The sequence below is a fragment of the Bubalus kerabau genome, chromosome 3 (genome assembly GCF_029407905.1).
Source record: "Bubalus kerabau isolate K-KA32 ecotype Philippines breed swamp buffalo chromosome 3, PCC_UOA_SB_1v2, whole genome shotgun sequence".
In the NCBI taxonomy this organism is placed as follows: domain Eukaryota; kingdom Metazoa; phylum Chordata; class Mammalia; order Artiodactyla; family Bovidae; genus Bubalus; species Bubalus kerabau.
This window is the reverse complement of record NC_073626.1, coordinates 174,137,016-174,164,611: the sequence shown is the minus strand read 5'-3', so window position 1 is coordinate 174,164,611 and position 27,596 is coordinate 174,137,016. Positions and strand designations below refer to the sequence as shown.

The window sequence follows — 27,596 nt, the reverse complement described above, 5'->3', positions numbered from 1 at the left end:
TGAACCCAGGTCTCCTGCATTGCAGGCAGATTCTTTACCATCTGAGCCACCTATGAAGCTCTAGTGGCTAAATGAGGAATGGGCTAAAATGTCTCCTGCTTCAAAAAGTCTGTACATCCTTGTCCAGAAAGGAATTGGGTGTGTCCCTAGCCATAGAAGGCCTCTGGCTGGGTGGGTGGGAGTGTCCTACGGTGAGGAGTGTGTGCTTTTCACTTGACCCACTTCTTTCCTTGTTGCATGTGGACAGCCTGGGGCAAAGGGAGAAGGGGAGAGGTTAGTGGTACCAGCTCAGCAGCTTGCCCTGAGGGCTGACTCTGCCACGCACTAGCTGTGTGATTTTAGATAAATTTCTTAACCTCTCTGAATCTCAATTTATTTACCTGAAACAATGGACATGCAATAGACAAGAACCTGGTCCTTATGCATACTGAGGGTGACTGGCCTGGGTTTCCCAAGCCTAGGATGCAGGCTGAACACAGAAAGATCCCAAAGGCTTCCCACCCGAATGCCATCACCTGGATCCAGGCTTCATCTCTTAGCAACAAGCCTTCCTACAATGGGCCCCTCCCAGCTGTTTCTGTCATCACAGAGAGATACTTTTCTTCTCAAAGGTTAATCTGATTATGCCTCTTTCCTGCCTGAAGCCCTTTAGTGGCAACCACTGTCCTCCAGACAGTTCCACCTTTTGGTAAAACGAGGCTTTCTAGGCCACCCCTTGTTGGGTGTCAAGGTCACCTCTCCCCTCTCATTGTCCCCCACCCCTCACACTCCAGCTCACTCTCGGGCCTCTTTCTTGCTTCTGTCCCTTTGCACTGCTGTTCCCTGAGCCTGGAGTCTGAGACCTTTCTCCTCGAATCTCTTTTTCTCTGATGTCCCTGCCTCTGGGGAGGCAGCATGAGATGCCCACCTGGCGGCTGCGTGTTTCCGGGGTGCCCAGACCTGTCCCATCACAGCACTCAGCCCGCACCGTCATCACCCACCATAGGCTGTGTCTCCCCTCTCTACCCCGTGCCGCCTACGCTGAGCCCAGTGTGAGTCCAGCACAGTGTAGATGCTCAATAAGCCTGTGCATGATGAAGGAGTCCTAGGAAGGGGCACAGTCAGGAGTCGAGAGGGCCATGCCCCTGCCACAATGCCCCCTTTCTGTGTGGGCACACAGCCCTCATGCTTATACTTCTGATCCACTAACACCTGCTGCTAGAGGTTGCTGAAAACAAAAAGCTCTGCCAAAGAAAAGAGCTCTACTGACATCATTCCCCTACAGCCCTCCCCTGATGCTTCCCCATCTTCCAAGTCTACAGAGCACCAATCCCCACTTAGAGGAAGCTGGTGGCCTTGCCATTTCAACCAACCAGAGTAAGGTGTGTCCCATCTACAGCCATTCATTTGTTCACTGCCTCACCCTCCAAAACTTCTTTGGAGCTGCCGCTGTGGGTCGGTGCAAGGAGAAAGGGAAGAGACGTCCGTTAAGCACCTGTGACAGTGGACAGGCCACAGACCCATCAAATCCTCCTGCAGCCTGGGAGGTGCTCTCACCCCTTTCTGACACGTGGCGAAGCTTAAGGTGCAAAAAGGAAAGACGATCAGGCCCAGGTCCCTTGGCTCCATAACCAGCAGCTGGGATTCACCGCCTGCCTGTTGGACCTCGAGTCTCAACCGCCTCTACCGTGTCCCGGGCACTGCTGCTGCCAGAAACCCCCAGCCTTGTGGAGGGGTGAGGGTGGAGATACACCCATAAATCTAAGATGAATCCCAAGCAATGGCCAAGAGGCGGGAAACACTTTACACAAACAGGATGAAAGAGTCAACTACAGAGGAGAGCAAAGAAAGCATCAGGCGTGTCTGGAAAATAAGGGATCAAGGGAGAAGGGCTAAGAGGTGAGGGCAGAGCCTGGGGAGCCAGACTCCAGGATGGGGGCACACGGAGGAGCTAGGGGAGACGCTGGATGAGGACGGTCAGGAAGGAGCACACATGGCCCTGGGGCACAAGGAGCAGAGGCCCGGGGCAGTCAGGCAGAAGCAGAGGGGCTGAGGCTTGCAGGCAGCAGCAGAGACAGAGGAGGACAGGGCAGGCCCGCGTTCAGAGCTGCACGCAGGTGAGGCCCCGGGAGTGAGCTGGTCATGGGCACAGAGGGCGGAGGGGGCAGGGGCGCAGAGGGGGGCGAGGAGGTCCGAGGGGCGTGAGAGCAGGGAGCAAGGTGCAGGTGGGCAGGTGTCCGCTGTGCAGACCTTATGCCAGGAAGGAAGAGGCAAGAGAGAGCGAGCCCTGGACTTGGCAAGGAGCAGCCTGCGGCCATGGCCGTGAGGCTGGGGACCTAGGCTCAGAAAACCAAAGACTGAAGGGCGAGGGAGGTCACGTGTGGACTCCTCTCAGAACATTTACTGGTCATTTCCATGATGTTTTGTCATGTGAATTATAGACTCTATCTAAGAGGCTTATTAAGTTTTCTTCCAATGTCAATACTTTGATTTTTGGTTTATAATTTTTGAAATAAGACTTTTTGGAACTCTTTGTTTTACATCTATAAAGTTTTATAAGGGGCTTCCCTGGTGGCTTAGTGGTAAAAGAATCCACCCGCCAAGCAGGAGACACAGGTTCGATCCCTGGGTTGGGAAGATCCCCTGGAGAAGGAAATAGCAACCCATTCCAGTGTTCTTGCCTAGGAAATCCCATGGACTGATTTCCTTTAGGATGGACTGGTTGGATCTCCTTGCTGTCCGAGGGACTCTCAAGAGTCTTCTCCAACACCACAGTTCAAAAGCATCAATTCTTCGGCACTCAACTTTCTTTATAGCTCAGCTTATAAGCTATAAGCTGGAAAAACCATAGCCTTGACTAGATGGACCTTTGTAGGCAAAGTAATGTCTCTGCTTTTTAATATGCTGTCTAGGTTGGTCATAATTTTTCTTCCAAGGAATAAACATCTTTTAATTTCATGGGTGCAGGCACCATCTGCAGTGATTTTGGAACCCCCCAAAATAAAGTCAGCCACTATTTCCACTGTTTCCCCATCTATTTACCATGAAGTGATGGGACTGGATGCCATGATCTTAGTTTTCTGAATGTTGAGTTTTAAGCCAACTTTTTCACTCGCCTCTTAATAATAAATGTTATTACCCTAATAATACACGCTTCCCAAATAGCTCAGTTGATAAAGAATCTGCCTGCAATGCAGGAGACTCCAGTTCGATTCCTGGGTCGGGAAGATCTGCTGGAGAAGGGATAGGCTATCACTCCAGTATTCTGGCCTGGAGAATTCCATGCATTGTAAAGAGGTCACAAAAGAGTTGGACACAACTGATCAACTTTCACTTCACTTTCACCCTAATAATGGTTTATTTACAAGAAAAACATGAAAATAAAGTGCAAATAAGCCTCATTTATATAATATTATCTAATAAAAAACCCAAAACAAAAACCAACAAACAAAAATACATTAGTTGGTAAGAGAGGCAAGAGTCAGCTTGAAGAGAAGTTGAGAAGAGCCTCTGTACTGTTTCTGATTGCTGTTTTAAGTTTCCAAAAGATCTGAGGATCAGAGACAAACAAGTTAAAGCAAAAAGACCCGAGGGTGAGTAAAATTCCAAAGCAGTTGATGTTAAAATAGATTATCAGCCCTAATTACAAGGGTCTTTAAAAACAGCTTCTCTGGGCGGAGAATGAAGGAAGTCAGATCCCAAGTATGACAAGAATTCCACGTGGGGGAATTCTGATGCTGACTTTGGAGTTGGGGTGGGGCCTCAACACAGGGGACACAGTGGCCTCTAGAAGTTGAGCAGCCCCTGGTTGATAACTAGCAAAGGAGGGGCACTTTGATTCTTCAGCTGAAGGAACAGAATTCAGCCACAACCCATGAGCTGGGAGAGGAGCCCCAGAGGAGTGCTTGGCCCCAGTGGACCCGGATTTCAGCCCTCTGAGGCCCTGAGCAGAGAATCCAGCCATGCTGTTCCCAGACTTCTGACCTGCAGAAACGGGGACAATAAACTTGTGCTGTTTTACGTTGCTATGTTTGTGGTGATTTGTTATCTGGTAATAGAAAACCAAGAACCCACATTGGCAGTTCGGGCAGAAGGCCCTGGGACATCCCACTAGGAGGGAGCTTGGTGCCAGGTTGAGGGAGGCTCCAGGTGTGGCTGCTACTTGGGACCTGTGGGTGTGTGCCCACTGCTGGTACCTCTGTGGGGACAGAGCACCTGCCTCGGGCTGTAAGGGGTGGAGGGGAGGCAGACCCTTGGCAGCCAGAGTTCCTGCTTGTGTGTCTGCCTGGGGCTGGGAGCCCTGGCATCCTGCTGTTGTTCAGTCGCTCAGTCATGTCCAACTCTTTGTGACCTCATGGACTGCAGCACACCAGGCTTCTCTGTCCTCCACTATCTCCTGGAGTTTACTCAAATTCATATCCATTGAGTTGGTGATGCCATCCAATCATCTCATCCTCTGTTGTCCCCTTCTCCTCCTACCTTCAATCTTTCCCAGGATCAGGGTCTTTTCCAATGAGTCAGTTCTTTCCATCAAGTGGCCAAAGAATTGGAGCTTTGACTTTAGCATCACTCCTTCCAATGCGTATGCAGGGTTGATTTCCTTTAAGATTGACTAGTTTGATCTCCTTACAGTCCAAGGGACTCTCAAGAGTAGAGAACACAGGAGATCAAACACAGGGTTTGATCCTTGGGTGAAGAAGATCCCCTGGAGAAGAAAATGGCAACCCACTCCAGTATTCTTGCCTGGGAAATTCCATGGACAGAGGAGCCTGGCAGGCTACAGTCCATGGCGTCCCAAAGTGACTCTTTGGGAGTTAGCTACTGAACAACAAGAAAGAATGAGGAAGAGGAGAAAAGGTAAATATGAGCTGGGTTTGGAATGCAGGGCACCTCCTGAGCCAGAAGCTACAGGTGGGACCTGAGGCCAGAGGGCAGAGTTGCAAGGCTGGGCCACCACCTGGGCACAGCCCCCAGGGGATGGAGCAGAGCTGGAGCAGGGAGGGTGGGCAGGGTGGGCCGTGCTTAGGGTAAGAGGAAGGACACCACATAAGGCCAGAATTTGGAGACCAAATGGGTGTGGACAAGATAACCAGTGTCCCACTGTACGGGATGGTGGGCCTAGGGGCTTTTATGTGGAAGACGTGTTTGCCTGTGGGTATAGGGCACTAAATCACACAGCTTGTGGTGTCCCATTTTGCTGTTGTTCAGTCCTCAGTCATATCTTGGACTCTTTGTGACTCCATGGACTGCGGCACACCAGGCATCCCTGTCTTTCACCATCTCCCAGAGCTTGCTCAGACTCATGTCCATTGAGTCAGTGATGCCATCCAACCAGCTCATCCTCTGTCATCCCCTTCTCCTGCCTTCAATCTTTCCCAGCATCAGGGTCTTTTTCAAGAGTCAGTTCTTCGCATCAGGTGGCAAAGTACTGGAGCTTCGGCTTCAGCATCAGTCCTTCCAATGAATATACAGGACTGATTTCCTTTAGGATGGACTGGTTGGATCTCCTTGCTGTCCAAGAGGCTTTCAAGAGTCTTCTCCAACACCACAGTTCAAAAGCATCAATTCTTCAGCAATCAGCCTTCCTTATGGTCCAACTCACACATCCATACATGACAGTTGGAAAAACCATAGCTTTGACTATGTGGACCTTTGTTGGCAAAGTGATGTCTCTGCTTTTTAATATGCTGTCTATATAAAACAAGAATGTATTTATATATCTTTCTAATCACCATAGGCTCCAGGTGGGGCCAGGCTGGCTTCAGGTCAGCAGCCCTCCTGTGAAGTCAAGCACTTAGCACCTGACTTGGTGGAAGCTGAACAGACCTGAGTCCTCAGTGTGGGCACACAAGGGGTTGCACCCCTCCCCTAGCATCCAGACCTGGGGATGTCCTGCCCAGCATGGGGGGGTGTGTGGCTGCCATTTGGGAAGGAGAGAGGCAGAGGGTCCCCCTACCTCTGCCCCTAGCGCTGACCCCCTTTCCCTCTCTAACCAGCACCCCTGCTGCCCACCCACCCCCCAATCCGGGCATCAAGCTGCCTCCTCTGGGCTTGGCTGTGTCCTGGCATACTCCTGCTTCTCAGTCAGGGAGTCATTTTGACAAGAGGGGACACTGGACACTGGGAGGCTGAGTGAGAGAGCTGGAAGCCAGATACCTACTGCCCTCCACTCACCTCCACTCAGCTCTGCTTTCTGAGGAGGACAGACGTGCTTGGGAAGCAGGGCTGGTCACTATTGGTGGGCGGTGCAGGGGGTCTAGGACTGAAGGGTCCTGGGCCCAGCCCCCACTCAGCCCCCGTGGGCCCTGGTGGCTGTGCTCAGGCCTGGGGGAGCCTCTGGGCTGGGGGTGGGGATGAGGTGCTGTACAGAGAGAGGAAATGGAGCCAGGAAGACAGGGCGGCTGGGCCAGGGCAGTTGGGAGGCAGATGAATCAATGGCAGCTGAGCGTGTGCATGAGGGCTGGCTGTGAGGGAGGTCCTAATGCTGACCTGGGAGGGAGGGGGGATGGAGGAGGAGCAGAGGGCCTGGGTCCCCCACCCCACAGTGGCTGGAGCAGCAGAGTCCCTGGGGAAGCATGTTTGCCTTTGTGCCTTTCTGTCGGAAGAGAGTCAGCTCCCTGAGACAATATCCATTTTTATATTTCTTGGAAATTTCATGGCATTCATTTCAGGGAAAATAAAAACTGTCATTGCTGAAGAAATGATACCAATCAGGGCCTGAAAAGGCTGGGAAATTATCCTCCTGGAGACGAAATATTGAGGGGAAAATGCAGATTAAAACCACAAAGAGACACTGCCCTTATGTCCTCCATTATGGAATCACAACATTCTACACAACTCCACCGTCCCTAGGCAGAATTAATTTGTTGAAAGAACTCACAGGTAAAAGGAAGACCCTGAGATACCCAGGCAGAGATGGAGGCAGCGAATATCCAAAGTGGTAGAGCAGAGGTGGACACGTGGACAGACAAGGGTCTGGCAGAATGGAGACAGAGGTGGCCACTCATGGCCAGTGGCCAGTAGTGAGGCTGATGAATAGCCCCCAAGGAGGGCACAGGGTGTTAGGTACTTTAGTCCCTGCCTCACTGTGGTTTTTTATCAGATGGGGCTCCATAGCAGTCTTGGGCTGTCTCTGAGGTTATTTTTTTGGTTTTTGTTTCCTGGGTTTTTTTTTGTGTGTGTGTGTGTAAATTCTTATGTATGTGTGTATGTGGCTGCATTGGGTCTCAGTTGTGGCACACGGGCTCCACAACGCCCAGGCTGAGCCACAAGGGCCTGGGGGTTTAGTTTCTTTGTGGCATGTGGGATGTTAATTCCTTGACCAGGGATTGAATCCTTGTCCCTTGCATTGTAAGGTGGATTCTTGATCACTGGACCACCAGGGATGTCCCTCTCAGGTTGTTTAGGCCAGCCCTGCAAGCTGGAACCATCCGGCCGGCAGGGGAGAGCAGGTGCTTTGTGGGGTGCCCTCCTAAGAAAGTTAGAAGCAGAGAGGATGGGTACAGTAAGGCAGAGAAAGCAGGGGTTATAGAAACCATATCATTCATCCAAGAAAACACAAGTTCCTGTATCCCTGTGGGTACAGTGGTGAGCAAATTGAACCTGAAGAAGGGAGTGGGTGGATCAATTCATAGTCCCCACCTTCCAGCCATCCCCCCCAACTCCTAAAGATGGGCTCTTTCATCAGCCTCTAGTATTGTACAACCCCTGCGCACCGTCCCCTTCCCATCAGGGGCTTCCAGAGCAGTTGGTACCAGGGCCAGCCAAGGGTGAGATGGCCCCTTCTTGTAGCAGTATCCGGGGCCCTTTCCCCACCACTGCCAACGCTCCAGGCGCCCGCGGGTGGGTGGGGTGGGGGCGGGCTAATAGCAAGAGCAGGAGCTAAAGGGAAGGACCCAGAAAGCCCCTTCTTAAAGTCCGCTCTGGTCCAGGCCCTGTTCCAGGAGGTATGGGCACTATTTCAGCTCACCCCACAGCCTTTCTGCTAGTCCTCCCTGGACGGCGCTCCAGTCCTGTGGGCTGGACTGGCCCACTGGCTTCTTTATTTTCGGTTTGAGGCCCTGCTCGGCATCCTGAGTAGAGGCATCGGGTGGGTCTGCGGAAACTCCTAACTTGGGGTACCAGATGTCTCACTCCTTTCCAGACGCGGCTGAATCTGGAATCCCCGAGCCCAGAGCCGATGCCAGATCCTGGGGAGCGTGTTCCGCACCGCAACCCCCCGCCCCCCCCCCCCCCCCCCACCTCGAGCTGCCGCCCGGATGCGGGCAGGAAGAAGGAGGCGGTGCGGGGGCGGCGGAGGACGGTGGGCGACCCTCGTCGCCGCCCCACTCTGCCCGGGCTCCGGCTCCGGCTCGGGTTCCATCTTCGCGGTTTCCGCGCCGCCCGAGCGCGCACCTGCCGGGTAACTGGCACTCAAGCCCGCCGCCCCCGCGGCCACCGTCAGCCACCCCCGCCGCCGCGCCGAGCCTCCAGGCTTTGTCTGCGTCCTCGCGGCTCCGGCTCCGGGGGCAGCGGCGACTCGCGGGCTCGGGGCTCGGGCTCCGCGGGCTGCCCAGCGCGACGCGGGAGGCTGCGCACCAAGGGCTCGGGGCGCACCGGCCCAACTCGCTCTGCGCCGGGGATGAAACTTCGTCCAAGTTTGGGTTCCGGGGAGAACCTGTTGAAGCCGGGAGGGGCCGGAGGGGCCGGGGGCGGGGGGACGAGGACGCGGGACAGAACCGGTTCCGGGTCCTTCAGGGCCGTCGGGGCTTTCTCCCTGATCCAGGGCGGGACGGCGCGCCGGCGCGGGGGCTTGGCAAAGGGCCTGCTGAGGGTTCTGGCCATTGAATAGAGAGGACGGGGCCGGGGATGGCTCTGCGGACATCCGCGAGGACCAAGTTTGGTTCTCGAGGCGCCTTCTTGAGCGTCTGGTTCCAGTGCGGAAAGCTGAAGGCGGCTTCAGGGCCCGCACAGACGCCGCACTGACCACACCTCCTTTTCCCGGCCTCCGCTTCCCCCCTCCCCCATCTGGCCTTGGCTGTAGCAGGTCCGGGGCAAGCAATGAAGAGAAGAGAAACAGCCTTTCATTGACGGCCTACTATGTGCCAGGCCCGGTGCCCGGCGCTTTATTACAGGGGTCTTCCCCAGCCTGCGGCGGGCACGTGTGTGCGGGGACAGGGGACGGTAATGGACGGATGTGCCTACAGTGGCTGGTGGCCGCTCGGAGCCTTCTCCCTCCCTCCAACCCCTAGTGGCGCAGGGAGGTCAGGCCCCAGACCTACTAGCTGTTGGGGACTCTGGGTGGCCTCCAGCCTTTGGACCTAGGCCTGTGCCCTTCCTCTGGTGTTTGTGAGCCCCTCCCAACCCCAATACCTCTCTGAGATTGCTGCTTGGGGGGAAGTTTGCTCTGCACAATTTGAGGTATTCCCAATAACAGCCAGAAACTCTCCTGTTTAGAAAGACATGAAAAAACTAAGCTATCCCAACATGAAGACAGACACAAAGAGTTCTTTCCCAGTGGTGTTGCTGTTCCACTAGTATTTTTTATATTTTCCTAAGCAATGATGAATATTTAGAAGGCTCTTTTAAAGTTTCTTACATAATAGCATAAGACAAAAAGCACCTAACACCAGGCAAACATTTATTCTTTCTGCTGCAGTAAAAATGGCAAAAACAGTGAACAGAAAATGGCCTTTGGAAAAACCAGAAGGCATTTCTTCATCAATGATTACTGTTGGAAGATGTAGAAAAAACAGTGCTGTAGATTGGAAAAAAAAAGTGTCACTGCAAATTACCCAGTGTGGGAGGAATAGTTGGCTGAAAGCACAGATGTTTCTACACATCTCAGCTTAAGGTATTTGCTGGATTCTGTTCCAATAATGAAATACGCAGACCAGATTTTTCTTTTCCTTTTTTCTGTGAGTGAGCCACTAGAGGTAAGATATAGCAGGAAATATGTTTTCAACAGTTCATCGTTTGTTTAACAAAAACAGTGTCATTTGGGGAGAACGCTGTAAGTGCGCCAACTGATGGAATGGCTACTCCACAGGCTGTGATGTTAAAGGATTCTGGATGATAAAAAGCTGCAGAGGCAGCAGAACCTGCACAGCTCACTCATTGGTCCATCCATGGGGAAGATCCAGAAACCTTGAGAACACATGCAATGCTGTAAGAGCCATCAGTGGTGAAAATGAAAGTTGCTCAGTCATGTCCAGTTCTTTGTGGCCCCATATGGGCTATACAATCCATGGAATTCTCCAGGCCAGAATACTGGAGTGCATAGCCTTTCCCTTCTTCAAGGGAGCTTCCCAAGCCCGGGATCGAACCCAGGTCTGCTGCATCGCAGGCAGATTCTTTACCAGCTGAGCTACCAGGGGAGCCCAAGAATACTGGAGTGGGTAGTGTATTCCTGCTTTAGTGGATCTTCCCGACCCAGGAATGGAACCAAGGTCTCCTGCATTGCAGGCGTATTCTTTACCAACTGAGCTATGAGGGAGGCAATTGGTGGTGTTAACTTTCTAAAACCAAAATTGTCTGAGTCAAGGAGAAGCTTTATGATAGATACTTGGTAATGATATTGGGGGTGACCATGAGAATGTTCCAGATCAGCCCCACATTATGAGCCATGTTACTGGCAAGGTACTGAAGGGGGCTGGCGTGAGTCCTCCTGCCCTCTTTCTTCCTGACTCCCTTCCTTTCTCAAAGACCCATGTGCTGAGAGTTCTTGAGGTGACAAGCACTGTCCATCTTGAGTACCCAATAAAATTTGGAAAAGCATACTTCCCCTGCATCTGCCTCTTCAAGGTCAAGACTTTTAACAAACTGATGCTTGAGAACGTGTCTAGGATCTTGTGGTCAACACAGTGTTTGGCTAATAAAATCCCTCATGCCTACATATTTAGAAAAAACTTGGAAACAGAAACTTTTTAACATTTAGGTATAATTTATATACCACAAAATTCACCCTTTTCAAGTGTACAGTTCAGTGGTTGTTGGGATATTCAAAGCTGTGCAGAGATCACCATGAATTCCAGAATAATTTGCTTTTAAAACCTGTGGCTTGAAAATGCAGAGTTCCCTTGGGTTTTGAACACATTTATGAAACATAAATGTTTCATAACTTCCCTGGTGGCTCAAAGGTTAAAGCGTCTGTCTGCAACGCGGGAGACCTGGATTCGATTCCTGGGTTGGGAAGATCCCCTGGAGAAGGAAATGGCAACCCACTCCAGTATTCTTGCCTGGAGAATCCCATGGGTGGAGGAGCCTGGTAGGCTACAGTCCATGGAGTCACAAAGAGTCAGACATGACTGAGTGACTAAACAACAACCCAGAGTTTCAGTAAATAGCCCTGAGAGCCTGGCCTTCAAATCGATGTTTTACACTGCTAAATCAAAAGTTTAGTAAATAAGGAAGCATACTCGGTTCTATTAACATTTCTAGTGAAGGCAAAATGCTTTCTTGCAACTTTGGAAATGTACAAAGAAATTTGTAAAATTTCTGTGTAAAATTTATTGGAAAATATGGCTATTTTCACCCTTTTAAAATCTTTGAAATACTTAGGATGAGTTACATACGCAATCAGTGTAGTTTTTTGGGAGTGGTTGCTCTGGAATGTTTTTAGAGCTCAGAAATATTAGGGACTTCCCTTGTGGTTCAGTGGTTAAGGATCCGACTGCCAATGCAGGGGACAGGGATTGAATCTATGGTCTGGGAAGATCCCACATGCTGTGGAACAACTGAGCCCACAAACTGCAGTTACTGAAGCCCACACACCATAGAGCCTGTGCTCTGCAACAAGAGAAGCCACCACGAGACGCCCTCACACCTCAGCTAGACAGTAGCCCCCACTCACCACTAGAGAGAGGCCACTAGCAGCAAAGACCCAACACAGCCAGAAGAAAGGAAGAAATGCGAAACTTTCACTTTCACTTGTACTTCCTCTCTGGTTCCCCAGCTCCCACCTCTGCCCCATGCCCACCCCATCCATCAGCCTTCAAACAAAAACACAGCTTACCTGCCCTTCACTACCTCCCCAGGCTTGCTCAAACTCATGTCCAGTGACTTGGTGATTTCATCCAACCATCTTGTCCTCTGTCACTCCCTTCTCAGTAGCCAGCATGATATTTTCTAGAATCTTCCAGTCCTTTTATGTCCATGTTATGTTCACAGCCTTCCATTCCTCTCCCACACTCTGGATGAAGTTCCTGCTCCTCCCCCATCCTCCCATTCCCTCAGCTTTGACCTTCTTTACCTGCTCTGCTCCTCCCAACTGGTCCCCATGCTGGCCTCACCTGGCCCTGCTGACGCCCCCTTGGGGCCCCTGCACCGCTGTCCTGCATTGCTCCCACCCTCACCGCCTTTGGTCTTTGCTCAGTGTCAGCCTCTCATCAGCCCCTCGCTGACCTCCTGATGTGAATCACCACCCCCCTCACACAGACACACACTCTGTGCCCCCACCTGCTAAGGGCTTTTCTTCCCACAAGTATCACTGCTGCATCACACTTGAAACAGTTTATTTGAGGGCTGCTTCCTCCCTCCCGGGAGGGCGGAGCCTCTGTCCCCACCCCCAGCTCCCCCGCTGCTCCTGGGATCTCCCAGGGGCACCGGGGCCACCCTCACAGCAGCTGAGAGACCTGGGACAAGTCTCCTCTCCTCTGTGTTGCTGTCTCTCTGTAAAGATACCACTGGGTTCCTAGAAGGGGCTGCTGAAGACTGTGTTGAGGGCCGCCTGGCACTCCTGGCCCCAGATGTCTCTTTGGCCAGCGAGGTGCCCACAGAGTGGGTTCCAGGAGGACGGAAGCCACGCCTCCTGGAAGTCAGGCAACCAGAAGACACGCCTCCCGGAAGCCCCCAGTGGGGGTCTCGTAGGCTCTGGTCCGCTGTGGGGAACTGGTCTGCTGTGGGGAACACCTTTGGTGCCAGCCTGGTCCTCAGGCAGGGCTCTTGGGTGGGGAGAAGAGACTGGGTGGTCTGAGGCCCTGCCTGGAATATCCTCGAATATGGGGCAGCTCCTCAAAATAGCCGAGGTCACTGAGGTCTGGGGCACTGAGGACTGTGGCTCTCACAGGGAAGTCAGGGCCTCAACCTCCAGGGTGTTTTGGGTCCATCAAGGTTGGGGGTGGGGAGGAGGCCCTGAGGCCCGGGTGGGTGGGGGTCAGTGCAGGGTGGGCACCAGCAGCAGCAGCAGGGCCCCGGCCAGCAGTGCCAGTGAGGATGGACAGGCAGCCTGGTGGGCGGTGTCCGAGGGACCACTATGGGGCTGAGGGTGGCAGTCGGTGGTGTAGGGCTCCACGCAGGCAGCAAAGGCCATGACATGCGCCACGAAGGTCTGCTCCTGCACGCCATGCACCAGGTGTGCCCACGGGCCTCGTGCAAACAGTGCCACGTCCTCACCAGCGTGGGTCTCGCTGTCTAGGGGCACTGCGGCTTGCTGCTTGTAGTTGGGGTCCACTGAGAGGAGGGAGGTGGTTCAGGGAAGGAAGGGAGGCGACCTCCACTTCCCAGGAGTTCCAGAGTAAGGTCTTCCCCTCCTCCCATCCCCCCACCTTGCTCTCCAGGGCCCACCCACTGCACTCACTGCTCTCCTTTTCATTCACATCAGGTCGTGGGCCCACGTCCAACCGGTACCCCGGACCATTGCCATATAGGAGGGAGGTGTAGGACTTGCCATCTTTGGCCTTGCCATCGGCCAGCCCTGCAGGGGAGAGGGGACCCCGTTATCACACTGACCCCAGCTTTTGGGCGCCTCCTGTGTGCTGAGCCGAGGCACCTCTTGTGTGTTCACTGGTTTAATCCTTACCAGAGTGAAGTAGGGCAGTTACTATTATTACTCCAGTTGGCAGAACTGGTTCAGAACACTTTGTGCCAAGTAACTTAGGGGCAAGGACCTGCCACTCTCTGTGGGGTTACCGAAAATGGAGGTCCCACGAAGTGGGTAGCCACCGAAAGTGAAGACATGGGAGTGGTCGGCGGTGACAAGGGTCAGTGTGTCTGCTTCACTGGTGAGCTGGCTAGCCTTGGCGATGGCATTGTCAAACATGATTGTCTCATTCAGCGCCCAGTAAGCTGTGTTTGCATGATGTCCATGGTCAATGCGGCCTCCTGCAAGAAAGTCATGTGGAAGGTGAGTGATGCCAGACCCACCCTGAGTGCTGCCCCTTCCCCCTCTGATCCACAAGGAGCTGACACTCACCCTCCACGAAGAGGAAGAAGCCCCGAGGGTTTCTGCTCAACACTCTCAGGGCCGCCTCTGTCATCTCCTCCAGGGATGGGTCCGTGGTGTGGTCTCGGAAGATTTCATAGGCCATTTCTCCTGGCTGAAAGAGGCCTATTGGAAATGGGACCAATGGTGACCCTCAAGCTGGGGATGGGGGGCCCATGGCACCCATCCTGGGCAGGTGTGGGTGGGGTGGGGTCGTTACCCATGAGGTGTGTTACACTGGAGTCATCGGCCGCCTTAAGGAGCTCCGTGCGGTTCCACACATATTGGGCTCCCTGGGAGGGCAAAACCAGACCTCAGTCCATTAGCCCAACACCCCAGGCCCAGCCCCGCTGAACCCCCACACCCATGAGCCCCCATCACCTGGTGCTTGGCCTGCCACTCCTGCACCAGGTTCCGCTTGTCCTTCCGGACTCCATTGTCATCTGGGTATTCAGGGTCTGGGGTCCCCGCAGGAAACATGTACTTTCGGCCTCCACCCAGGATCACCTGGGACCAGAGATTAGGGCAAGTGGGTTCAGGGCCTGGCTGGCCCTTTACTCACCCCCCCTCACACAGTCCCTGCCTCCCCAATCAGGTCTGTGGGATGGTTTGTCCCCACCACTTAACTTCTACAGGGTGACCCCCATCCCCACCAACAGAGACCCTGCGAGACCCCAGGACTGTGGGTTGCCTGGAACTGTATTGAGAGTGTATCCCACCCCCTCTGCCCAGCTCGCCCTGTGCCCATCATGTCGCACATCAATGTCCATGTTGTAGACGAGCTGAGTGGCGATGTCCAGGCAGCCATATGTCTGTGCATCGGGAGGCAGGTCAGCATCAGAGAACCAGTCTCGATTCACAGTGTGCGCGTAGGCCCCGGCTGGGGATGCATCCTGCACCCTGGTGGTGGTCACCACTCCCACTGACTTCCCTGAGGGTGGCAGAGGTCACAGTGGGCCACCGAGGTCTCTGAGCCTGTCCCTGCCCAAGAAACTGACCCCCAAACCCACCTGCTTTCTTGGCCCGGTTTATCACAGACGTGACCTCATTCCCACGTGTCGTGTTGCACTGGTCGAAGCGGGCGGCTGCACTTACACCAATGGTCCTCATGTTGGTCTTGACCCCGCACAGGTAGGCGGTGGTCGTCCCTGCGCTGTCTGGTACATCTCTGTCCACGTTGTATGTCTGGGGACAGAGATGCCTTCAGCTCTGCTGGCATAGACACCCAGCTCCTGACCCAGGCCCTGGGCCCATCCTCACAGCCCCCAGCCCCTATCTCAGCCCTCAACCCTCCTTGGGCTTTCTCTTCTACCCTGCTCCCTAGGCCCACACCCACTCCTCTGGTGTAGACCACCCTGAGGCCACTTGGCCCTTACCTTGGACAGAGCCAGGTATGGGAACTGGTCCATGGCCAGGGGTGTCTCAGGTCCCGGCTTGCCAGCCATCTGCCCCTTTAGGATCCGAGCGGCTGTCACCGTGGAAACCCCCATCCCTGAAGGTACACACTGTGTCAGGTCTGAGTCCCTGGGGCCAGCCTGGGTCAGCCGGCAGCCCAGGGCTCCAGGGTTGTGGGGGGACAGGGGTGGACCGGCCTAGCGCACTCACCATCGCCCAAGAAGAGGATGACATTCTTGGCAGCTGTCTGGATGGGCTGCAGCTTCTTAGCCACATCAAGAGCCTGGGCTGCCTGGCGGTTCCAGAAGGCGGGGTCTTCCTCCTCGACTGCTCAAGGGGAGAGTGGAGGTCAGGTCAGCCTGGAGCCACCCACTGTGAGTAGGGTGCCAGGAGTCACCCGGTTACCTGGGACGAGGCCGAGGGAGAGCTGTAGCCGCAGGCCCAGAAGCAGCAGTACACAGGCCCCCTGCATGGCTGTGTGATGGCGGAGGGTCAGGATGGGACCTGGGGAGGCCGGGTCTCAGGCAAGGCTGGGACACCAGGTTACAAGCAGCAGCACTGGCTGCCCGGGCTTAAATCCCTGCTATAAATGTCTCTGTGTCCCTCCCAGAGCCCCAGGTAACCACACCCTGCCCCTTACCTGCCATATGACTTTGAGACCTGTTGCCAGAGGGACGTGGTGGATGTGGCTGAGCCAGCAGGAGTCCTGAGGATTCAGGTCCCTCCCTCACAGGATGGTCCCCAGCTGTCTCTTCAAGATAGGGTGGGGATTAGGGTGCAGATGTCTTAGGCCTGAGGAACACTTTCAAGGTCTTGACTGAGGCCTCTCCCATCCCTCTGCTCACCAAGTCCTGTGGGAGAACCATCTCTCCTTCCTTCTCATGTATATTTTCTGAGCCTCAGCGTTGGTTCTGGGTGCTGAGGGAGGTGTACTTGGAAGCACAGAGCCTGGGCCTGGGGCCCTAGGTTTGGTTTCCTGAGGCGGAGAGACACTCTTCTTCTCAGCAGGCTTGATCTGGACCGGTGGGGTGGGCACTGGGCTAGATGGGGCCCCTCTGCCATGGAGAAGGATGGGGCTGGAGGTGACAGCAGAGCGGGGGCCTTGTCTGTGTCTTAATTACTGAAGGCCAGACTGGGTGAGCACTGATGTTTGTGTGTAGTAAATCAGTCAGTTCAGTTGCTCAGTCGTGTCCAACTCTTTGCCACCCCATGGACTGCAGCATGCTGGCCATCACTGACTCCCTGAGTTTGCCCAAACTCATGTCCATCAAGTCAGCGATGCCATCCAACCATCTCGTCCTCTGTCATCCCCTTCTCCTCCTGCCTTCAATCTTTCCCAGCATCAGGGTCTTTTTCAGTGAGTCAGTTCTTCGCATCAGGTGGCAAAGTACTGGAGCTTTGGCTTCAGGATCAGTCCTTCCAATGAATATACAGGACTGATTTCCTTTAGGATTGACTGGTTTGATCTCCTTGCGGTCCAAGGGACTCTCAAGAGTCTTCTCCAATACCATAGCTCAAAAGGATCATTTCTTCGGTACTCAGCTTTCTTTATGGTCCAACTCTCACATCCATACATGACTACTGGAAAAACCATAGCTTTGACTGGACAGACCTTTGTCAGTAAAGTAATGCCTTTAATATGCTGTCTAGGTTAGTCATAGCTTTTCTTCCAAGGAGCAAGCATCTTTTAATTTCATGACTGCAGTCACCATCTGAAGTTATCTTGGAGCCCAAGAAAATAAAGTCTGTCACTATTTCCATTGTTTCCCCATCTATTTGCCTTGAAGTAATGGGACCAGAAGGAAATGGCAACCCACTCCTGTATTCTTGCCTGGAAAATCCCACGAATGGAGGAGCCTGGCAGGCTACAGTCCATGGGGTCACAAAGAGTCAGACACAACTGAGCAACTTCACTTCACAATGGGACCAGATGCCATGATCTTCGTTTTTTGAATGTTGAGTTTTGAGCCAGCTTTTTCACTCTCCTCTTTCACTTTCATCAAGAGGCTCTTTAGTTCCTCTTTGCTTTCTGCCTGAAGGGTGGTATAATCTGCATATCTGAGGTTGCTGATATTTCTCCCTGTTAGTGTGTTCAGATCAGATCAGATCAGATCAGTAGCTCAGTCGTGTCAGACTCTTTGCAACCCCATGAATCGCAGCACGCCAGGCCTCCCTATCCATCACCAACTCCCGGAGTTCACTCAGACTCATGTCCATCGAGTCAGTGATGCCATCCAGCCATCTCATCCTCTGTCATGGCCTTCTCTTCTTGCCCCCAATCCCTCCCAGCATCAGAGTCTTTGCCAATGAGTCAACTCTTCGCATGAGGTGGCCAAAGTACTGGAGTTTCAGCTTTAGCATCATTCCTTCCAAAGAAATCCCAGGGCTGATCTTCAGAATGGACTGGTTGGATCTCCTTGTAGTCCAAGGGACTCTCAAGAGTCTTCTCCAACACCACAGTTCAAAAGCATCCATTCTTCGGCGCTCAGCCTTCTTCACAGTCCAACTCTCACATCCATACATGACCACAGGAAAAACCATAGCCTTGACTAGACGAACCTTTGTTGGCAAAGTAATGTCTCTGCTTTTGAATATGCTATCTACGTTGGTCATAATTTTCCTTCCAAGGAGTAAGCATCTTTTAATTTCATGGCTGCAGTCACCATCTGCAGTGATTTTGGAGCCCCCAAAAATAAAGTCTGACACTGTTTCCACTGTTTCCCCATCTATTTCCCATGAAGTGACGGGACCAGATGCCATGATCTTCGTTTTCTGAATGTTGAGTTTTAAGCCAACTTTTTCACTCTCCACTTTCACTTTCATCAAGCGGTTTTTTAGTTCCTCTTCACTTTCTGCTATAAGGGTGGTGTCATCTGCATATCTGAGGTTATTGATATTTCTCCCGGCAATCTTGATTCCAGCTTGTGTTTCTTCCAGTCCAGCATTTCTCATGATGTACTCTGCATATAAGTTAAATAAACGGTGACAATATACAGCCTTGACATACTCCTTTTCCTATTTGGAACCAGTCTGTTGTTCCATGTCCAGTTCTAACTGTTGCTTCCTGACCTGCATACAGATTTCTCAAGAGGCAGGTCAGGTGGTCTGGTATTCCCATCTCTTGAAGAATTTTCCACAGTTTATTGTGATCCACTCAGTCAAAAGTTAGTGTGTTAGGTGCCTGTAAAGGGCCAGCAGGGGTGGGTCCAGTGCTCAGTACATGACATTGACCTCCTCTTCTTTAGACAGATAGATGGAAGGCAGGGGTGAGTCTATTCTCTCCACAGGTCATTCACACACTCACAAGTGTAGCTCATCATAAGGAGCTAAGAGATTTCAGTAACCCCAGGTTAGGTTCAAAAGCATTCCTCCCATCTAGCAATCCCAATTCTGGCTGTGTGTCCTCAAGAATTGAAAGCAGGATCTGGAAGAGGTATTTGCACACCATGTTTGTAGCAGCATTATTCACAGTAACCAAGAGGTGCAGGCATCCTCAACCATCCGCAGCGGACAAATGGATAAACAAAGTGTGATACAGCTATACAATGGAATATTATGCAACCTTAGAAAGGAAGGAAAGTCTGACACTTTCTACACCATGGATGAACCTTGTAGACATGATGCTTAGTGAAAAAAAACACTCACAAAAAAGACAAATGCTATGTGATTCTACTTCACTAGGTAGCTCTAGTAGTCAAATGCATAGAAATAGAAAATTGGGTGGTGGCCTCCCGGAACTGGGAGGAGGGGACTGGGGACTTGTTTAACGGATACAGACTTTCAGTATTCAAGATGAAAAAGTTCTGGAGATCTGTGGCCAACTATATGAATAGACAGCACTACTGAACTGGGTCATAAGAATGGTGAAGAAAGTAATTTTTTTCTCCCTTTTTAAGTTTTCATTTTTTTCCTGCATAGCCAGACATTCAGGATCTTAGTTTCTCCAGAAAGGATGGAATCTGCCCTAAATGGTGGAAGTGGAGAATCTTAACCCCTGGACCACAGGTTAAGTCCCAAGATGGTAAAATTTACATTTTTTTTTTAAATCAGAAATTTTTTTTGGACTTGCCTGGTGGCACAGTGGATAATATCCACCCGCCTGCCAGTGCCCAGGAGGTTCAATCCATGGTCCGGGAAGATTCCACATGCCCTGGAGCAACTAAACCTGGGCGAGACAGCTACTAAGCCTGTACTCTAGTGCCTATGAGTCACAACTATTTAGGCTGTGCTCCACAATTACTGAGGCTTGCTCCTCTAGAGCCTCAGAGCCCCAAATAATTCATCCCAGTGATGCAATTACTGATGCTTTCCTGCCCTAAAGCCAGCAAGTCACAACTATGGAGCTTGCTCCACTAGAGCCTGTGATCTGCAAGAAGAGAAGTCACTGCAATGAGAAGCCTGTGCACCGCAACTAAAGAGTAGGCCCCACTCCCTGCAACTAGAGAAAGCCTGTGTGCAGCAAGGAAGACACAGCACAGCCTATAATATACAAATAAAAACGGGATTCCCAGGTGGTGCTAGCGGTAAAGAACCCACTTGCCAATGCAGGAGACCTAAGAGACATGAGTTTGATCCTTGGATCAGGAAGACCCCCTGGAGGAGGAAATAGCAACCCCCTCCTGTATTTTTTGCCTGGAGATCCCAGGGAAAGAGGAGCCTGGGGGAGGTGGGGGGCGGGCTATGGTCCATAGGGTTGCAAAGAGTTGGACACCACTAAAGGGACTTAGCATGCAGGCAAATAAATACAGAAATGTGTACATGTCAAAAAAACATTTCTTTTCCAAAGAAAAAATTTCTTCCTACAAGCCCCGCCCACCCCGGTGGACCTTGGTAGCCCCCTCCCCAGCGTGCCCTTCCCCCAGGCAGAGCCTCTGGGCTCCTCCTCCCTTGACCTGCTGTTCACTCATTCAGCACGCTGACCCAGGGTATCCTTTACTTACCCTCTAGAGCAGGGGCCCCAAACCCTTCCAGACTGAGGACTGGTACCTCCCATTAGGTCAGTGGTGGAATTTGATAAGAAATAAAGAGCACAATAAAATATAATGCACTTGAATCATCCCAAAACCATCCCCCTTCTTTCTAGTTTGTGGAAAGTTTATCTTCCAGGAAACTGGTCCCTGGTGCCTAAAAGGTTGGAGACCCCTGCTTTAGAGGACCTGCCTGCTGGGGGTGGGGGGCATCATTGCCGCCTCTGTCCCCCATCCCACAGCTGCCTCTGTCCCCCACATAGTCCTGTGCTCAGAAAATTCTTGGCTAAAGGTCAGGAGGAACTAACTCCTGGGAAGGCCCTTAATTAATTGATTGATTCTTTTGATCAGTCCATAGGTTAAATTTTTGTTACTCCAAGATTCATCTTCAGTCCAGTGTATTCCAGTCCCTTTGTTAAATGTGAGTTTTTGACATGAAATGACTGTAGATTCACACGTGGTTTTAAGAAGTAATACAGACATCTCTTGCATGCTTTTTCCAATCTTCTCTGACAGTATAACGCACAGATTTTCACATTTCTGTTCAGGGTCAGCCGTTTTACCTGCACGTACTTGCGTTTGTGTGGATTCTGTACCATCCGTCACATGTGTGGGTTCGTGTAAACACACCACAATCAGGACACTGAACAGCTCCAACCGCCAGGGCCCTTTATAACCACCCTGCCCTCTGTCCCTAACAGCTTCCTGTGCTCCTAAAATGTTGTTTTAGGGACTCCCTCTTGGTCCACTGGTTAAGACTCCACACTTCCACTGCCAGCGGTGGATGTTCCATACCTGGCCTTTGAACTAAGTAAGATCCTGCAAGCTACATGGTGCAACCAAAAAATAAATAAATAAAACCCTGTCATTTCAAGTAAGTTACAGGAATGGAATCGCTCAATCTTTGGGAATGGTCTTTTTTTCCTAATTCCTAAGTCTCAGCCTAATTCTTTGGGGATTTAGTGGAACAAGGCTCAGTAGTTGACACCTTGTATATGGGGTTGAGTGGACCCTAGGCTGTGTTTAACCATTTATATGTGGAAGGACCTCTGGGCGGATTCCAGGTTTGGCTGTTGTAAATAAAGCTGCTGTGGGAATTCCCTGGAGGTCCCGGGGTTAGGAATGGATGTTTTTGCTATTGTGGGCCTGGGTTCAATTCCTGGTCAGGGACCTAAGATCTTGCAAATTGTGCAAGAATGCCAAAGGAGAGAGAAAAAAGAAAAACAGCACAAATCTTCACTTACAGGTATGAGCATTCCATTTCATTGCATTTTTTTGTGTATATGCTCAAGAGTGCAATTGCTAGGTCGTATGGTTGCTGTGTGTAGCTGTTTTTTTTTTTTAGGATCTCACCTCCCCATAGCACCTTCCCCGGGAAAAAAAAAAAAAACCTGCCAAACTGTTTTGTCGAGTGGCTGCACAACTTTGCATTCCTACTTACAACGTATGAGGAAGTCAGTTTTTCTCTGTTCACACCACTTGGTGTTGCCACTGTTTTTAATTTTAGTCATTCTGATAGGTATGGAGTATTTATTTACTCTGGCTGCCCTGGGTCTTTGTTGCTGAGCATGGACTTTCTGTGGTTGCGGTGATCAGGGACTCCTTTCTAGTTGCAGTGGGATGGCTTCTCATTGTGGTGACTTCTCCCTGTTGCAGAGCACAGGCTCTCAAGAGCTGGCTCAGTCATTGTGGGACTAGGACTTGGTTGCCATGCAGCATGTGGGAACTTCCTGGATGAGAGATTGAATCCAGGTTCCCTGCCTTGGCAGAAGGATTCTTAGCCACTGGACCACCAGGGAAGTCCCTAAAGTTTCTTTGAATATTATTCTTATAATGACATTAAGTGATCAGGAGCTATGATCCTTCTCAGTTTCTTAGGAATTTTCTCCTGTGCCTGAGCGGGACTGAAGACCAAATACAAACCATGTGTCACTTGCAGTAAACAAAGGGTGTTTGTTCAAGTTCCTACCAGGGCACCTGGCTCCCCACTCTGGGCCTGAGTCACCTGAGTGAGATGAGAGCCTGTTACACTCCCTCCCCTGGGGCCCAGGGATAACCAGGCAGCAGGCAGCATGGCTTCTGCTTTGCAGTAAGAGATAGCACCTCCGGTCTTGTACTCCGGGGTTATGGATGCCTGGGAGGCCAGGCCAGCTCCATGGAGCCTGCTGTGTGTGGGATGGTTGTTCCAGTCTCCCTGTTCTCTGGGAAGAAGGCCTTGTCCTGTGGGGTCTCATCCGGAGCTCAGCACCCTCCACCGTTTTCCCCATTTGCCACCCTGGGCTCTCATGTCTCAGCCCCCACTGTAGGCACTGTCAGCAGGGGACAATGCTGAGCTCCTTGCAGCACCAGGGCATCCATGGGGGTGGGGAGGGAATGCCTTCTGCCCTCCTCCTGCCCTCCGAATCTCAGGATGTTCCCCTGGAGATGTAGTGAGAGCCTTGCCACTCAGATGAGAGCAGGGCAGCAGCTGGGAACAGAAAGGCTTTGAAGATCTGGAACCAACCCACTCCTTCCCCAAACTTTGCAGAAATGGAGGCTCTCTTTCTAGGGCAAGTGCTCCTTGGGCCCGCATCTCCACCTCTCATTTCTGTCTCCCACCAGCCCCGTAGGAATGGTATGAATGTCCCCACAGGAACTGGCATGCAAGAAGCAAACACAAGCTTATAGTGAAAGTAGTGAAAGCCAGTCGTGTCTGACTCTTTGCAACCCCTTGGGCTATACAGTCCATGGAATTCTCCAGGCCAGAATCCTGGAGTGAATAGCCTTTCCCTTCTCCAGGGGATCTTCCCAACCCAGGGATCAAACCCTGGTTTCCCACATTGCAGGAGGATTCTTTACCAGCTGAGCCACCAGGGAAGGCCTTTTTCTTGAGGGCCACATCTCGTCGACCTCATGGGACCAAGGAGGTGACGAGCCACCAGATGACCACATGGGCATCAGGCAGGGAGGTAGGAAGGATGAGCACTGGGGCTGGAGACTCTCTGTTTTCAGAGAAGGTGAAAGCCTGGCTTTGGGGGGAGGGGAAAACTGCAATTTGGTCCAGCCGCTGGCCTCACCTGGCCCTGCTGACTCCCTCGGGGCCCCTGCACTGCTGTCCTTCTGCGTTGCTCCTGCCCTCACCACCTTTGGTCTTTGCTCAGTGTCAGCCCTTCATCAGCCCCTCCCTGACCTCCTGATGTGAATCACACCCCCACACACAGACACACACTCTGTGCCCCCATCTAAGGGCTTTTCTTCCCACATGGATCACTCCTGTATCACACTTAGTACAGTTTATTTGAGGGCTGCTTCCTTCCTCCCAGGAGGACAGGGCCTGTGTCCCCACCCCCAGCTTCCCCGCTTCTCCTGGGATGCCCCAGCCTGGAAGGGGCACCAGGGAGGCCACCCTCACAGCAGCTGAGGGACCTGGGACGAGTGTCTTCTTCTCTGTGTCGCTGTCTACTCTCTGTAATGGTACCGCTGGGTTCCTAGGAGGGGCTGCTGAGGATTCTGTGTCGAGGGCCCCAAGACTGTCCTGGCCCCAGACGCCTCCTTGGCTGGCCAGGTGCCCACAGATTGGGTTCCAGGAGGACAGGGAGCCACAGCTCCCTGGAAGCAACAGCTCCCCGGAAGCCATGTAATCAAAAGCTGCGCCTCCCAGAAGCCCCCACCTGGGGTCTGGTAGGTCCTGGCCCCTGGGGGACACCACTGGTGCCAGCCTGGTCCTCAGGCAGGGCTCTTAGGTCAGAAGAAAATACTGAGTGGTCTGAGCCCTGGTCTTTCCTTGGGTCTGGGGCGGATCTGCACAAAATGTGAGGCCACCGAGATGGGGGCACTGAGGACTGTGGGTATTACAGGAAAGTCAAACCTCAGCTTCCAGGTGGTTCGGGTCCCCTGAAGATTCCAAGCAGGGGATCAGGAGATCCTTAAGCCCGGGCCAGTGGGGGGCTCAGTGCAGGGCAGGCACCAGCAGCTGCAGCAGGACCCCGACCAGCAGTGCCAGTAAGGTTGGGCAGGCAACCTGGTGGGCAGTGTCCATGGGGCTGGTGGGGGGCTGAGGGTGGCAGTCCGTGGTGTAGGGCCCCACGCAGGCAGCAAAGGCCATGACATGTGCCACAAAGGTCTGCTCCTGCACGCCGTGCACCAGGTGTGCCCACGGGCCTCGTGCAAACACTGCCACGTCCTCACCGGCGTGGGTCTCGCTCCATAGGGGCACTGCAGCTTGCTGCTTGTAGTTGGGGTCCACTGGCAGGAGGGAGGGGATTCAGGGTGGGAAGGAGGTGGCCATGACCTCGCCTGAGTTCCAGGCCTGAGTTCTCCCCTCTTGCCATCTCCTGCACCCCGAGGGCCCACCCAATGCACTCACTGCTCTCAGTTTCATCCACATCAGGTCGTAAGCCCCAGTACAGTTGGAATCCAGGGCCATTTCCATAATGGAGGGAGGTGTAGGATCCACCGTCATTGGCCTTGCCATCAGCCAGCGCTGCAGGGTGGAAGGAACCCCGTGATCACACTGACCCCAGTCTTTGGGGTGCCTCCTCTGTTGCTGAGCCCAAGCACTTCTTGCCTGCTCACTGACTTAATCCTCACCAGAGCTCAGAAGAGCAGTTGGTATTAATATTCCCCCACTTGGCAGATAAGGGGACTGGCTCAGAGTACATTGTGCCAGGTAATTTTGGGCAAGGACCTGCCAGTCTCCATGGGATTACCGAAAATGGAGGTCCCACGAAGTGGGTAGCCACCGAAAGTGAAGACATGGGAGTGGTCGGCGGTGACAAGGGTCATTGTGGCTGCTTCACTGGTGAGCTCGTTAGCCTTGGCAATGGCATTGTCAAACATGACCGCCTCGGTCAGCGCCCGATAAGCTATGTTTGCATGATGTCCATGGTCAATGCGGCCTCCTGCAAGAAGGTCGTGAAAGATGGGTGATGCCAAGCCGACCCTGAGTGCCGCCCCTTCCCCCTCTGATCCGCAAGGAGCTGCCACTCACCCTCCACGAAGAGGAAGAAGCCCCAAGGGTTTCTGCTCAGCACTCGCAGGGCCTCCTCCATCATCTCCTCCAAGGATGGGTCCTTGGTGGTGTCTCGGTCGATGTTATAGGCCATGTCTTCTGGCTCAAAGAGGCCTGTGAGAAATGGGACCAGTGGTGACCTGTAAGCTGGGGATGGGGGTGGGGGGCCCGTGGCACCCTTCCTGGGGAGGACAGTGGGGGTGGGTGGGGTTACCCATGAGGTGTGTTACACTGGAGTCATTGGCCGCCTGAAGGAGCGCCGTGCGGTTCCACACATACTGGGCTCCCTGGGAGGGCAGAACCAGGCCTCAGCCCATAGCCCGACATGCCAGGCCCGGCCCCGCTGTACCCCCCAACCGTGAGCTCCCATCACCTGGTGCTTGGCCTGCCACTCCTGCACCAGATTCCGCTTGTCCTTCCGGACTCCGTTCTGTCTGCTATTTTCTGGGTATTCAGGGTCTGGGGTCCTCTCAGGAAACATGTACTTTCAGCCTCCACCCAGGATTACCTGGGGCCAGAGATTAGGGCAGGTGAGTTTGGGGCTGGCCCTTGGCTCTGCCTTCACACAGCCCCTAACTCTATCCACCAGGTCTGTGGGATGGCCTGTCCGCACCTGTACCTCCTACGTGGTTACCTCCCCCCATTCTGGCAAACACACAGAGACTCTGCAAGACCCCAGACTGTGGGTTGCCTGGGACTGGGACATGTGTTCCACCATCTCTTCCCAGCCCCACCCTTAGCCCCTCATGTCACAACTCACGTCAATGTCCATGTTGTAGACCAGCTGTTTGGCGATGTCCTGGCAGCCCTCCCTCTTGGCCTCGGCAGGCGTTTGAGCATCAGAATACCAGTTTCGGTTCACCGTGTGCACGTAGGCCCCGGCTGGGGAGGCGTGCTGCACCCTGGTGGTGGTCACCACTCCCACTGACTTCCCTGAGGGTGGCAGAGGTCACGGTGGGCCACTGAGGTCTCTGAGCCCGTCCCTGCCCAGGACGCTGACGCCCAAGCCCACCTGCTTTCTTGGCCCGGTTCATCACAGACGTGACCTCGTTCCCATATGTCGTGTTACACTGATTAAATTGGGCGGCTGCACTTACACCGATGACCTTCATACGGGTCTTGACCCCACACAGGTAGGCAGTGGTCGTGCCTGCGCTGTCGGGCACATCTCTGTCCACGTTGTATGTCTGGGGGCAGAGATGCCTTCAGCTCTGCTGGCATAGACACCCAGCTCCTGACCCAGGCCCTGGGCCCATCCTTACAGCCCCTGGCCCCATCTCAGCCCGAGACCCTCCTGGGGCTTTCCCTCCTACCCTGCTCCCTAGGCCCACACCCACCCCTCTGGTGTAGACCACCCTGAGGCCACTTGGCCCTTACCTTGGACAGAGCCAGGTATGGGAACTGGTCCATGGCCAGGGGTGTCTCAGGTCCCGGCTTGCCAGCCATCTGCCCCTTTAGGATCTGAGTGGCTGTCACCGTGGAAACCCCCATCCCTGAAGGTACACACTGTGTGAGGTCTGAGTCCCTGGGGCCAGCCTGGGTCAGCCGGCAGCCCAGGGCTCCAGGGTTGTGGGGGGACAGGAGGTGGACCGGCCTAGCGCACTCACCATCGCCCAAGAAGAGGATGACATTCTTGGCGGCTGTCTGGATGGGCTGCAGCTTCTTAGCCACATCGAGGGCCTGGGCTGCCTGGCGGTTCCAGAAGGCGGGGTCTTCCTCCTCGACTGCCCAAGGGGAGAGTGGAAGTCAGGTCAGCCTGGGGCCGCCCCTGTGAGTAGGGGTTGCCGGGAGCTGCCTGGTTACCTGGGACGAGGCCGAGGGAGAGCTGTAGCTGCAGGCCCAGCAGCAGCAGCACGCAGGCCCCCTGCATGGCTGTGTGATGGCGGAGGGTCAGGATGGGACCTGGGGAGGCCGGGTCTCGGGCAAGACTGGGACACCAGGTACCAGGTCAGTACTAGCTGCCTGGCCTTAAATCTGGGGAGGTCATGGTTGCCGGTTGTAAAAGCCTCCATGTCCCTCCCAATGCCCCGGGTGGCCACACCCTGCCCCTCACCTGCCCTATGACTTTGAGCCCTGTTGCCAGGGG

At 53.3% G+C, this 27,596-nt stretch overlaps 2 protein-coding genes across 2 annotated transcripts; both read right to left on the bottom strand.

Annotated features, from left to right (window-relative positions):
- Window positions 1-12,453: 12,453 nt before the first annotated feature.
- Window positions 12,454-16,107, bottom strand: LOC129646877 (intestinal-type alkaline phosphatase-like). The gene is made up of 11 exons (XM_055573750.1): window positions 15,959-16,107; window positions 15,764-15,880; window positions 15,535-15,650; window positions 15,169-15,343; window positions 14,917-15,089; window positions 14,540-14,665; window positions 14,379-14,451; window positions 14,150-14,284; window positions 13,867-14,058; window positions 13,535-13,651; window positions 12,454-13,407 (listed from the first exon to the last, which is right to left on the bottom strand). The coding sequence occupies exons 1-11, from the start codon at window positions 16,023-16,025 to the stop codon at window positions 13,112-13,114; spliced, it is 1,587 nt and encodes a 528-aa protein (XP_055429725.1). The 5' UTR covers window positions 16,026-16,107; the 3' UTR covers window positions 12,454-13,111.
- Window positions 16,108-24,448: 8,341 nt separating this feature from the next.
- Window positions 24,449-27,437, bottom strand: LOC129647345 (intestinal-type alkaline phosphatase-like). Its single transcript, XM_055574479.1, is given in 11 exon segments — window positions 24,449-24,744; window positions 24,866-24,982; window positions 25,209-25,400; window positions 25,490-25,624; window positions 25,725-25,797; window positions 25,884-26,018; window positions 26,271-26,443; window positions 26,523-26,697; window positions 26,888-27,003; window positions 27,118-27,234; window positions 27,314-27,437. Coding segments are annotated over 11 exon segments (1,596 nt in total). The 5' UTR covers window positions 27,381-27,437.
- Window positions 27,438-27,596: the final 159 nt, after the last annotated feature.

What these genes read in the sequence shown, in the direction of transcription:
- LOC129646877 (XM_055573750.1), bottom strand. Translation starts at nt 16,025, where the DNA reads ATGCAGGGGGCCTGTGTACTGCTGCTTCTGGGCCTGCGGCTACAGCTC. An exon ending in AAACCGGGCCAAGAAAGCAG is followed by an intron (nt 15,090 to 15,168) that starts GTGGGTTTGGGG and finishes TGCCACCCTCAG; the next exon opens with GGAAGTCAGTGGGAGTGGTG. An exon ending in TGTGAATGAAAAGGAGAGCA is followed by an intron (nt 13,408 to 13,534) that starts GTGAGTGCAGTG and finishes CCCTCCTCTCAG; the next exon opens with TGGACCCCAACTACAAGCAG.